The 12,735-nt window shown below is 40.6% G+C and overlaps 1 protein-coding gene across 1 annotated transcript in view; it reads right to left on the minus strand.

The window, feature by feature from the left end:
- Positions 1–12,735, minus strand: part of LOC139450710 (glycine receptor subunit alpha-2-like) — a 48,879-nt gene that overhangs the window by 13,485 nt on the left and 22,659 nt on the right. Inside the window, exons 2-4 of the mRNA XM_071232512.1 lie at positions 3,284–3,393; positions 2,899–2,969; positions 2,387–2,454 (exon numbers count right to left, since the gene is read on the minus strand). Coding sequence (XP_071088613.1) covers positions 2,387–2,454; positions 2,899–2,969; positions 3,284–3,378 — 234 coding nt within the window. The 5' untranslated portion in view covers positions 3,379–3,393. The remainder of the gene's footprint in view (positions 1–2,386; positions 2,455–2,898; positions 2,970–3,283; positions 3,394–12,735) is intronic.

A 12,735-nucleotide genomic window follows, 5' to 3' on the forward strand; every position in this document is an offset into this window, starting at 1 on the left:
GCTCCCACCACAATGCATCATCACTCAGCCTCCCTCCCACTACATACATCATCACTCAGCCTCCCTCCCACTACATACATCACCAGTCAGCCTCCCTCCCACCACATACATCATCACTCAACCTCCCACCACATACATCACCACTCAACCTCCCACCACATACATCACCACTCAGCCTCCCTCCCACCACATATATCACCACTCAGCCTCCCTCCCACCACATACATCATCACTCAGCCTCCCACCACATACATCACCACTCAACCTCCCACCACATACATCACCACTCAGCCTCCCTCCCACCACATATATCACCACTCAGCCATACACCACATACATCACCACTTAGCCTCCCTCCCACCACATACATCACCAGTCAGCCTCCCACCATGTACATCACCACTTAGCCTCCCACCACATACATCACCATTCAGCCTCCCTCCCACCACATACATCACCACTCAGCCTCCCACCACATACATCACCAGTCAGCCTCCCACCACATACATCACCAGTCAGCCTCCCACCACATACATCATCACTCAGCCTCCCTCCCACTACATACATCACCACTCAGACTCCCACCACATACATCACCACTCAGCCTCCCTCCCACCACATATATCACCACTTAGTCTCCCTCCCACCATATACATCATCACTCAGCCTCCCACCACATACATCACCACTCAACCTCCCACCACATACATCACCACTCAGCCTCCCTCCCACCACATATATCACCAGTCAGCCTCCCACCATATACATCTCCACTTAGCCTCCCACCACATACATCACCATTCAGCCTCCCTACCACCACATACATCACCACTCAGCCTCACACCACATACATCACCACTTAGCCTCCCACCACATTCATCATCACTCAGCCTCCCACCACATACATCATCACTCAGCCTCCCTCCCACCACATACATCATCACTCAGCCTCCCACCACATACATCATCACTCAGCCTCCCACCACATACATCATCACTCAGTCTCCCACCACATACATCATCACTCAGCCTCCCACCACATACATCACCACTCAGCCTCCCACCACATACATCACCACCCAGGCTCCCACCACAATGCATCACCACTCAGCCTCCCTCCCCCAACCACATATATCACCACTCAGCCTCCCTCCCACCACATACATCATCACTCAGCCTCCAACCACATACATCACCACTCAACCTCACTACACACACATCACGACTCAGCCTCCCTCCCACCACATATATCACCACTCAGCCTCCCTCCTACCACATACATCACCACTTAGCCTCCCACCACATTCATCATCACTCAGCCTCCCACCACAAACATCATCACTCAGCCTCCCTCCCACCACATACATCATCACTCAGCCTCCCACCACATACATCATCACTCAGCCTCCCACCACATACATCACCACTCAACCTCACTACACACACATCACGACTCAGCCTCCCTCCCACCACATACATCACCACTCAGCCTCCCTCCCACCACATATATCACCACTCAGCCTCCCTCCCACCACATACATCATCACTCAGCCTCCCACCACATACATCACCACTGAACCTCCCACCACATACATCACCACTCAGCCCCCCTCCCACCACATATATCACCACTCAGCCTCACACCATATACATCACCACTTAGCCTCCCTCCCACCACATACATCACCAGTCAGCCTCCCACCATATACATCACCACTTAGCCTCCCACCACATACATCACCAATCAGCCTCCCTCCCACCACATACATCACCAGTCAGCCTCCCACCACATACATCACCACTTAGCCTCCCATCACATACATCACCACTCAGCCTCCCACCACATACATCACCACTCAGCCTCCCACCACATACATCACCAGTCAGCCTCCCACCACATACATCACCAGTCAGCCTCCCACCACATCAAAAGAACCTGCTCCTACCTTAAGCCTGGTGTACATGTACAGTTACTAACATCAAGTTTCTAACACAAAATGTTGAACAATCCCATACATCCATTCCACCTAATCAATAATTAGCGTTCATCCATTCCTCTAGCTCTAATACTCAGAGGCTCGTTAAGTGTACGGCTGCTTTATAAAGCCACCAATTAATGTTTTTGCTGTATTCCCGATAGCATAATTACTCTTGTGACATATGAAGTCTGACATAAGGCAATTATCTATGTCGTACTGTGCCATTTTCTATAATTGGTAATTGAAAAGTATTGCCTTGTCTGTCTAAAGATTTAAAGAAACTGAACTATCTGACAATTTGAAGAATAACCACAGTCATGGCTTGCAGTATGTGACCTGAGAAAATGAGACAGATCGATTGTAGTTTGGTGTGTAAGATTGTAATCGACAACGAAATGTGCGCTAACCATCGACCCTTCATTGATGGAGTCAAAGCTGAGTATGTGGATCTGGAGAGTAACATTCGTGGGCTCATCTGAAATGCAAGACATTGAGTTAGTCCCAATAAAGTGAACGACACACGTGCCGTGCACTGTTGAAGACACAAATTACCCTTGGAGAGCATTCTGACATCAAACTCAAAATCCATTGCACCAAGAGGTAGTCAAAATACCCTAAATAGGAGGCTGGACAAAAAACTGCTTCACATCCCAGGTGACCCAAAGGATTAACTTGTCAATGTTTTTTATGACATTTTCAAAATTACTTAAAAGCGAAACATTTTCTTCCTACTTCAAATGTAAACATGCAGTTTGCCTGTAGAGCTCCGTCAGCCAGTGGGTTACATAAATAACTCCCTGCCCGATAACATCCACACATCATTAATTGGGACGGTGTCAGCAAAACGATAATTAGAAACATGACGTTTCTCTATTGTTATTTTTTTTATTATACAAGAGCAAAATTTCATAATATTTACCTCTTTCGTAATCAGGAGGAATTCTTGGATCGTAAGTTGATTTTTTCAATATCTGGTCAAGCAGTTCACGTCTACAATAGTGAAGTACATGTATATGGATTGCACAATTAATGTTTATTTGTCAACAAACGTATCTTCCTAAATGACACCAGTCATAATGACAATACATAGTTGTTTATTAGGTCCACTATTAATGTATCACCATTAGACGCATGTACGTACATAATTTATCATAAAACCATCATTTACTGTTAGGTACAACAAACCAAATAGTGTGCCCGTTATCTAGTTTCGAGTTTTATACTAGGACGATCTTATTATCATTAGAGTATATGTTATCTATGGCAGCTTCGCCAGACGATGTAGGTGCGAGAAGTCCACTCACCTACTCAGGCCATTGTGGACTTGCGGTGTGGCTCGAGGCAGAGTTGTGAGTAGAGCTGGAAACATCACGAGCCAGGCCCGATACGTGCTCATCATCCCGCTGTCTTCTGGCTGTGGGGGGACAATATAATGAGTGAGTGATCATGACCGCGTTTAATGTAACACAGTTGTGAAAGTATTTCACTTATAACATGGTATGTCAACTTGATGCTGGGAGAAATTCAGAATTGATGTGGGTCTTAAACGTGTTCTATTTTGGTGAAACCAACGAGCACGGGCATGATACTGACAAACCTGGAAACATAATTCGGGACTAGAAGCAACGATGATAGGTTGAAACCAAGAGCATGGGTATAGTGTTGACACATAATAAAGTGCATCTGGGATTCGAATCAACATCATATATTTCTGCCATGCCTAAGGGATGTAACTGTGCACATACAGTTGCCACTCATGTCCTCGTATCATGAGTGTATAACTACTATATAATAACAGAAGAGTGAAGCAGCTCTTACTGTACATTGTTCACGTTATTACCCATTGATTGAATCTGTTTACAATAATTTTCTCCTCTGTATGTTGCAACAAAGCACACCATAATGATACGTCTATTGTCACATCAATTCATCAACAAATCAATGCCATGTAATATGGAATTACCACTTTTTGCAATATTCTTCCTTTTGTGTCACACATGGAGTCTGCATGTTACACATGCTTATACGTTTTAAGATAATTTGTATACCAATTTCAGTGTCAGGGTTTACCTGTTAGTTGTCGGTTTCTAGTGATGTGGTCTACAAAACTCTGCTGCAAATATTGCCTGGTCCCATTGTACAGACTACTCAGCAAGCAAACATATTAATTACAAATGTTCACCACCGTTCCGGGGCATCAAACCCCACAGCGACATGACACACAACAGTACAGCACGGTCTCACATACTTACACTTGCCATGTTCTCATGAGGTTTAACGTCGATTATTGCACTTATATAGCGACGTGCAAGCACGTGTACTGGTCTTGACTAATTAAATATTTTTATAGTGCTAGCCCACTGAGATATCATGCCACAGTTTAACATTAATACCCCACTTAGACACAATGTACCGACTCCGAGCCGACCAGTCCTTGTTTTAGACCCTTAATGCCGTGCGCCAGGCAGGGTGACAAAAAGTACGCTGCGGGGGATAGAACCCCCGAGCTACCGCTCTCCGGGCAGACGTTCTACCACCTGACCACGGAGACGGTCCAGTATTCTTAAGAAACTTATCAAAGTAACTCGTACATGTGAGCAGAACTCAGATTGACATGTGGCATGTCACCAGTGTAAAATAACGTTATACGAGTAGTTACTGCTTAGACAACTGCATATGTTTACCTAAAACAATAACCGTGGTTAGAGCCACATGCATCTGTGACTGACATAAAATACAAGGTGATGGAGTGGTAAGTGTCTGAATGATGCTGATGGCTACCACTTACAAGCAGCCGTGAATGAATCTGAGGCGACATCAAGATGGAGCTTCCAAATCGAGTTAATTCTTCACTGTAAGCACATTCAGCTTTATCAGAAACGACGGCCCCATTTCTCATGAGGCCCAGACGACAAACGTAGACACCTGAATATATGCAGTCCTCACTGACTGATCACTTCCTTCATGTGTGTTTGTGGATCACACGGTCACATCAATCGGTTCCATGCTGCACTCAACTGCGTTGCCCTACTCCAATCGCGTTAAGCACACATTATATTAATTATATACACAAGCAAAACGTGGCTTTACTCGAGGACGGACTGGAGCAAGCTGGTATAGTCAAACAGGTGGGATCTAATTAAGAAGGTGAACATTATGTGGTTTCATCGTTGAGGGTGATAAAAAAGCATCACGTCGTCTTGAAACTCGCTTAGGTATTATATTCGATATATCTGCATGGTTAGTACATGTCTGTTTGTATGTATGTTTATATACATCTGGAGGAATAATATACACACCCCTTGTTATGGATTAAATCGTTATGATCTTCATCCAATTTCAAGCGTGAAAATATGGCTCAGAATGATACTCAAAACCAGCCTTTATGGATGTGAATTACTCCATGACATCAAGGGTCCACATGCCGTTCTGTTGGAAGGCGCGCAAAGATATTTTACACGCATTGTACAGGGTCTTGATAGAAGATCTCCCTCAGAATCTACTATTGCGAATTTGGAGTTTGGACAATTACTGCATATATTGATAAATGCAAACTTTTATTTATTGGTCGATTATGCAACTGCAATAACTTTGCCATTGCAAGCCCTGTCAAATCAAAGACAAGCTGTTTAGAACTTAAATCAACACTTGATAAATACCAACTGGGTACCTACCTTCGTACATATACTCAGTACGGTACTTTCCCCCCACAATTGAAATGGATAATTCTTGTTAATGAAATTATATGCAAATACGAAGAACAATGATGGCTCACAAATGTATCAAATAACGTAAACATGTCCCGTTATAAGAGAATTCATACGAAATAAACATACCATGTACTATGGCTATCAGCTTTTCTGTACCTGGAATATCGACCTGCTTTACAACCTGGTGTGAACGTCTCATCACGCAGTAAACTTTCGAAAGAGTGCATGCTCTGTTATAAGCAATGCTTTCGACTATGACAGCCACATTATTTTACACTGTGAAGCCCTTAAATCAGAAAGAAATGCGTTTTTCTCTTCTCTCATTGAATTACAAGACGTTCAAAAATATCCTGATTTGTAAATGCAAGATGTTATCATTCTTCTTTGGGGTTGAAAGAAAATCTACTCATTATCTGGATGAACACACCTGGGAAACTATCATACTACAATTCGCCTCGTCTCTGTGCAAACTAAGGCATCTTTTGATATATATCTTTTAGTGAATATCTGTCTTCGTTTAGGTATGTGAATTTGGTAAACTGTGTGTATTTGTAAATATGTTATGCCTTTTTGTATTGTGTTAACCGCGTGTAATTGAATATATTTTCATTGTAATCTTCGGAATGACATCTGGAGGAAATAATGAATCTCTATTTCTATAAACAGTTACATGACATTTCACTCGATAAGTCCGGTTTCTGTATTTCAATATGAGTGTGTTATTCTTAAATGTTTTCCGTCAAAACCTCGTCAGAAACAGTGTTGACAAGTGACTACTTTCTATGGAAATACAATAGAGATTGAAGAACTGTCCACGGCATCGTCCATCCTTCGGAGATAATATCAATTTCTATCAAAATGAAACAATCATGAGCGACCTATTTACACAACATATTTTGTTATCGCGTTCAAAACGTTTCAGCTGTGTGAACATATATATGCCATAATTAAAATATTATTGCATAGACATTGAATGACAAATTGCCGCATGTGCTTACAATGATGATGATAATTACATTGCCAACATTTATCACACACAGGGAGTTACGACACTTGTCACATATCCGCACTCACTTGTCTGTAGCACGGCGCTTCTGTTCTGCAGGGATTAATCAAGTGAGGCATGAACTTTTCATTCCGTCTCTCATCTTCCTAATACGTGGAAATTGAGATCATAAATCAGACAATTATTAACGTCGAAGTCATTATTGCGACCTGTGGGATCCCCTGTGAGTCGTTGGGAAGCTGCGATATGACTACATGTCGACACTCTCATACAATCATGCATGACGTGCTCGGAACATCGTTAGGGAACGCTGATTGTATTTGTTTGCGATCACCGATAATAAGTAGCGGAAACTATGAGTTATGTCGACAATATATTAGTGGGAGCTACTGACATCTAGCAATGAATGCATTAAATCCTAAAATGGGATACCGGATAATGGGATAATATAAGAACCTACAACTCTCCCACAAGATACAATGATCTATCCCTTAATCTGAAGAAGGGTCTTTGTTATTTCCGGAAGAATGGAATACGCCGGATGCCTCCAACACGTTCATAATTCAACCATTACACAAGCCATTTCCCTTTGAGTAAGTGTTAGCAAGGGTTGGACATCTGTTTTTATGAAGTTCCTGTAGTATTATTACATGTTATATGACATCTTGACGCTAAAGATGTCTACAATTTACCGTGTAATTACCAGTATACATCAATATACCAGTGTAAGGGTAATTGCAGACAATACTTGAAGTAGACTGAAACTCAACACTATATTCAGCAACCATGCACACTTGTCTGTCAACATTCTATGGGTGTCTACAACTGGTTGATCATATGTGTGCTATAATATACTGTTGGTGTTGACTGCTCTCTTGCTATCAACCTCTTTGTATCTTGGTGCGTGATTCTAAGCTTTTGTGTGGAGGTTGAGAAACTGTGGAATCGAATACATGCTTTTATCACATGGTGATATTGTTGGTATTAAGTACGAGTCCGTTGCAACCTACATATCTGTCTAGTTATGTAACTGTTTTATTGGTACGTGTACTATTGTACGTAACGAAAAGGTGATTCTTAAAGCCTTTTGTCGTTATAGCAAGTACTTTAATTGTCGTTAAGGACATATGTGTCTGCACATAAACAGTTACTCCATCTCAAGTTTTAAGAACCAAAGTCGTATACATACCTTCCTGTTGAGTTTAAATGAAGTTAGAAAACTACTGTTAAGCTAAAATTATTTATCTCTGTTACAATAGAAATGTTTAAGATATTCCCCGACACAGCACGATAGACATTACAAGAAGGCGTTTTCTTTCGCCTACCGTGTTATTTAAACAATTGTATGCGATAGAAGAGTTATGCTTTTTCAATCCCCACAGGTACATAGTAGACTCAACCAGGCAGCCGCTAAAAATGATAAAATAATAGAGTTGTTACGAGTACTCCAGCCAGTCCCGAGCTTCGAACTAAACACTTTGTGTCGTTCTAGCTTGACCAGACAAATAACCAAGCTACAAATATGTTTAATCAACCTTGTCTTTGCTGTGAGCTTACCAGAGCTTGAATATAGACAGATGTGTGGTATTGGTGTATAGGTGAAAGTGTTAATCACTGACAATTTCTACACAAGTAACATGTATAAACAGGATTAATATACTCTTCCTGAAATGTAAATATACATATCATGGATTCTCATAACAGAGACACAATATATTTATTTGACTATGAAAACTTACGAAATAGTATACATGTGTCTTAAAGTCAAAAGTTCTGCTTCAATCCAATTTGAACCCTGCTGACAAATGTCCCTGGAGTCTCTGGTCCAGCTCCTTGAAGATGGTCTTGCGAGGTGTCGTCCTCCTTCATCGGCGCCACAGTCTACTCTTGACGTTGCTGAACGACTGGACAAGGGCAGGAGAATCTTTGTCAATTGTGACGAATTTTTCATTTTGGATAGCCTGGACAAGAATTATTTCAGTCTGAACCCACAAGCGGATGTTGCTGAAAAATTAGTTCGTCATAAGATTTTCTCTCCCATGGTTGTATAGGGTCTAATGTCTTACGAATTCACCAGCAGCGGTACATTTACTTGTACAACCTGGGTCTGCACATTGACTTTACAGTTATTTTGCTTTTATTAATATCTTAAGACAATTTATTTGGTTTTAGATCAGTTGCATTCATTAATATCTTCATAATAACTGTGTTTTACTTATCCTCCCCTAAATGTAAGTAAAAAAATATTTCATTCTTCAATTTATATCACATTACAAATTACTTGCACTGTATACACCGCGATCTATATACCTGCCTAGTGTTGGGACCGATCCATTACAACAAATGGATGCAACTATATGAGTGTAGAACTACCACACCAAATAGTAGGCAAAGTGATCGTTGGCGAAAGTAGATCTGAAGTAGGCCTGACCAACATGAATAGTCATTACTCATCGTCTTGTTACAGTTCAGTAAACCCCGGGATATTTCAAGAAAGTAGGTGATAATCTGCAAGTCGTATCGATCTTGTAGAAGTGAGGTAATCAGAGGCAAGTGGCTAGAGGCTCTGGTGGTTCGTATGTTAAGTGCGATTATTTCATGTAATTTAGTGAAATGATGTCTATATTGTTCTGTGTCGTTTTTGAGTAACGTCGTAAATTAAAAAGGCCGAGAAGCTTTTCATTTTGCATATGGACTGTTAACGGGAAACGTCTCAAGAAACCTATGGGACCCTTAGAGGGTGAGCTGGCGTTGTAGGTCATACACAGCCACTACACAAATCAATATATAGATTCTTCATTATTGTATGAAACAGACTAGATTTTGTTATAACGAGATGTTCGTTGCCCATGACAAAGCGTTAATGTTGACGTACTAGTAGATCTGGTAGGAAAACAACCAATAAAACGAAGAATGTAGGCATCTGCAGACTACTAGTCTGTTGTATTAGTCCGATTGTAACGTATCATTGCTGTAAGCAACCTAATTTGAGATACTGAATGTTGTTTTATGCTACAGTCTGACATATTATGAAGATAAACTAGTAGGTAAATTAGTGTTTGATTGCATGATAAACAACGACCAGGGTACGATCAGACACACTCACGCAGCTGCAGGTCACCATCCGATCCCGTTTGGTATGCTTGTCTGCCCAATTCTGCTCTGATATGTCTACAGGGGAGGAATACCAGAATAGCACATCAATACCATCCTGCCTCATCTTCAACACCAATATTTATAAATATGTTTGATTTTATGTAGGCTATGTAAAATGTCTTTCATTATTGTTGATGGGATATAGTTAAAGGGTAGGAAATATCCACCATGGGAATTACAAGTATAACCCTTTATGCAAATGACAGACAGTAAAAAGAGACATCGATGTCAGCAGACATTTTACAACAAAAGTAAAGTAGGTGACCAAGAGGATAGACAAGAGGCAATGTATCACGCAGCTCACCTGCTTAGAAACATTACATGATAGATAAGTGATTAAGGGAGGTGGGTTTCCCACCGCTGTGATTTCAGTTATTTCCCAGCGTGTCATGGAAATTCCAATACATGAAAGTATATATGACCTTTTATGACAAGAACGTACTGACAAAGCAATTATCATTATTCTGGCAAATCTAGGAGATGCACATCTGCATCATGAGTTGCTGCGACTGCCGAATTTGAAATACATGGATTTCCACAGAGATTTCTTATGATTATGGAAAGGGCTTTTCGGTTTAACTTATATTTAAAGTCGATTTAATAATATGGTGTATAATATGGGAATATGGATATAGTTTAAATTCATAATTGATTACATTGATAAAGGTAAGGAATATTTATAACTTGATAATAGACATGTATTTTATTTAAAACAACAGGTTAAACTATTTTGATCAACTTAACTTCACTTTGGTCAAATTTGAAACCTGTGACAACACAGTTATCCTTGTTTCTTTGTACGTCGCTATATAAGTGCAATAATATTGAACGCGACGTGAAACCCCATTTCACCTTACCTCACCTTGTTTCTTTGAAAATACAGTTTAATCTCTGTTTCAATGCACACAATTTCTTTCTCTGAACAGGTGAACAGAAATCCTTTTGGCCCATATTTTTGTAAGGACATCCTGTGAACATAGTTCTGCGACCCCCTTGACCCCAAGACGCTACAGTCTGCCCTTAATGACTCCTTCACAATACCACGAAGAGAAAGTTAACAGTTGTTAACAGCTAATTGGGTCGACAAAAGTAAATTACCTTATACTTCATGGTCTGTTGTCCGACTAAGAGATAATATAATATAATGAAAAGCTTTATCGTAGATAACATCTTTTCATGCGCATGGGGAGCCCATTCTACACAATACCTCTTCCAACTCAAGCATGAATGATTCAATCCGTCTCATGTAAGTTAACGCCGTCTGGTTCCAGATGTGTGTAAATAAATTCAGTTAAGGCAAATTGCTCTCTCTGGACATCAGGGCTCCGCTATTGCCGAGGACTCGCAAACCAACCGTTCGTCAAAGTAGACACACGAATGTGGCCATATTGGCGTTGTTGCATTGCAAAGTACCTTTGTATGCAAAATCAATTAATATAATACCATCGACAGCTGAAGAATGGATATATAGCTTATCATAATATTGTCTGTATGATTGCAAACTGGCACAGATAATATATTCACAAAATCGATTGATTTTATTATTTGTTCACAGAAGATTGATAAAGTTCTCCAGCTCATGTTTTCATACCTAAGACATAAATCATTGGATGTTCTTTTGATACAATGGGGAGTTGGGAAAGATGGTAACCTGTGCATGCGTATGATGAAACAGGCCTCGTTTGTATAGTTCTTTTGGACTGTCCCTCAGTGTATATTTGCTGAATGTACAAGTATCATTATATACACACTGTAATACTATGTCGGCCTTCTTTTAAGGGCAGTTGTTAACAGACCAGACAATAGATTCCTTTGGGAGATGGAAAAAAAAGAAATACAAAATGTAATATATTCTGATACGAGTGTTGTGCATGTATGACATTTGGCATGACTTCATGATCAGTTTTGCAGACAGTGTATAAATTTATTGTCCTGTTTTTTGTCTTGTATAATTTACGTGGCATATGTCGAACTGGCATTTCAACAAAAGCATTGCATTTCTTACACAGAGAATGTTGTGAAACCATGGGTCTCTTGAACACGGTTCTTAGAATTTGCCTTTTCAAATGGTTATATCACGAAGCGTTCAGTCGTGCCACCCACGTTGCATAAAAGAAGGCCACGCAACACTAATACGAGGCCGTCGTTACGTGTTCCAGCGAAGAAGAGGTTACATGATTGATCAATCTCTTGCATTCGTTATAAGAAAGTGTTCCTCTGGTATCACAATTTATTCCCGTCAATCTCTTGTGTAGACAAATATAAACTTGCCGTGAAATTAAAACTTAGCAAACATTGTCATGTCTGCATTTTCTAGTTTAAACAACTCATGTTAAAGGGCTAAATAAATTAGTTCTCTAAAATTCTTTTGTCTAAAATTTTACATTAACTGGACATTAACATTAACATTAACCGTAACTTGACTAGATTTATACCTGTGCTGACTACAGGGTACGCCCTGGAGTGTCATCGTGGCCGACAGAGTAGGTAAGCAATCATGCAGTCAGACACTGGTTTTCCTGGTCCAAACATAATAATTTACAGACAGTATGATACCGCTAGAATACAGCTGAATACAGCGTAGAGTAAAAATTCATTCAATGTGATGGCCCTTGACGTAAATACATATATACGCTGGTCGTGTACTACAAGCTTCTCAGCAAGTTTAAATCTACTATGTACCATACGCTCCATTTTCATAAAATGAACTTACGCCGAGTAGCACACAGTTCAAGACTACTGTGTATGATCATAGGGAGTGAGTGAGTGAGTGAGTGAGTATGGTTTTACGCCGATTTTAGCAATAGTCCAGCAATATCACGGCGGGGGACACCAGAAATGGGCTTCACACATTGTACCCATGTGGGGAATCAAACCCGGGTCT

The sequence above is a fragment of the Haliotis cracherodii genome, unplaced genomic scaffold, assembly GCF_022045235.1.
Source record: "Haliotis cracherodii isolate W230 unplaced genomic scaffold, xgHalCrac1.p SCAF_8, whole genome shotgun sequence".
Classification (NCBI taxonomy): Eukaryota; Metazoa; Mollusca; class Gastropoda; order Lepetellida; family Haliotidae; genus Haliotis; species Haliotis cracherodii.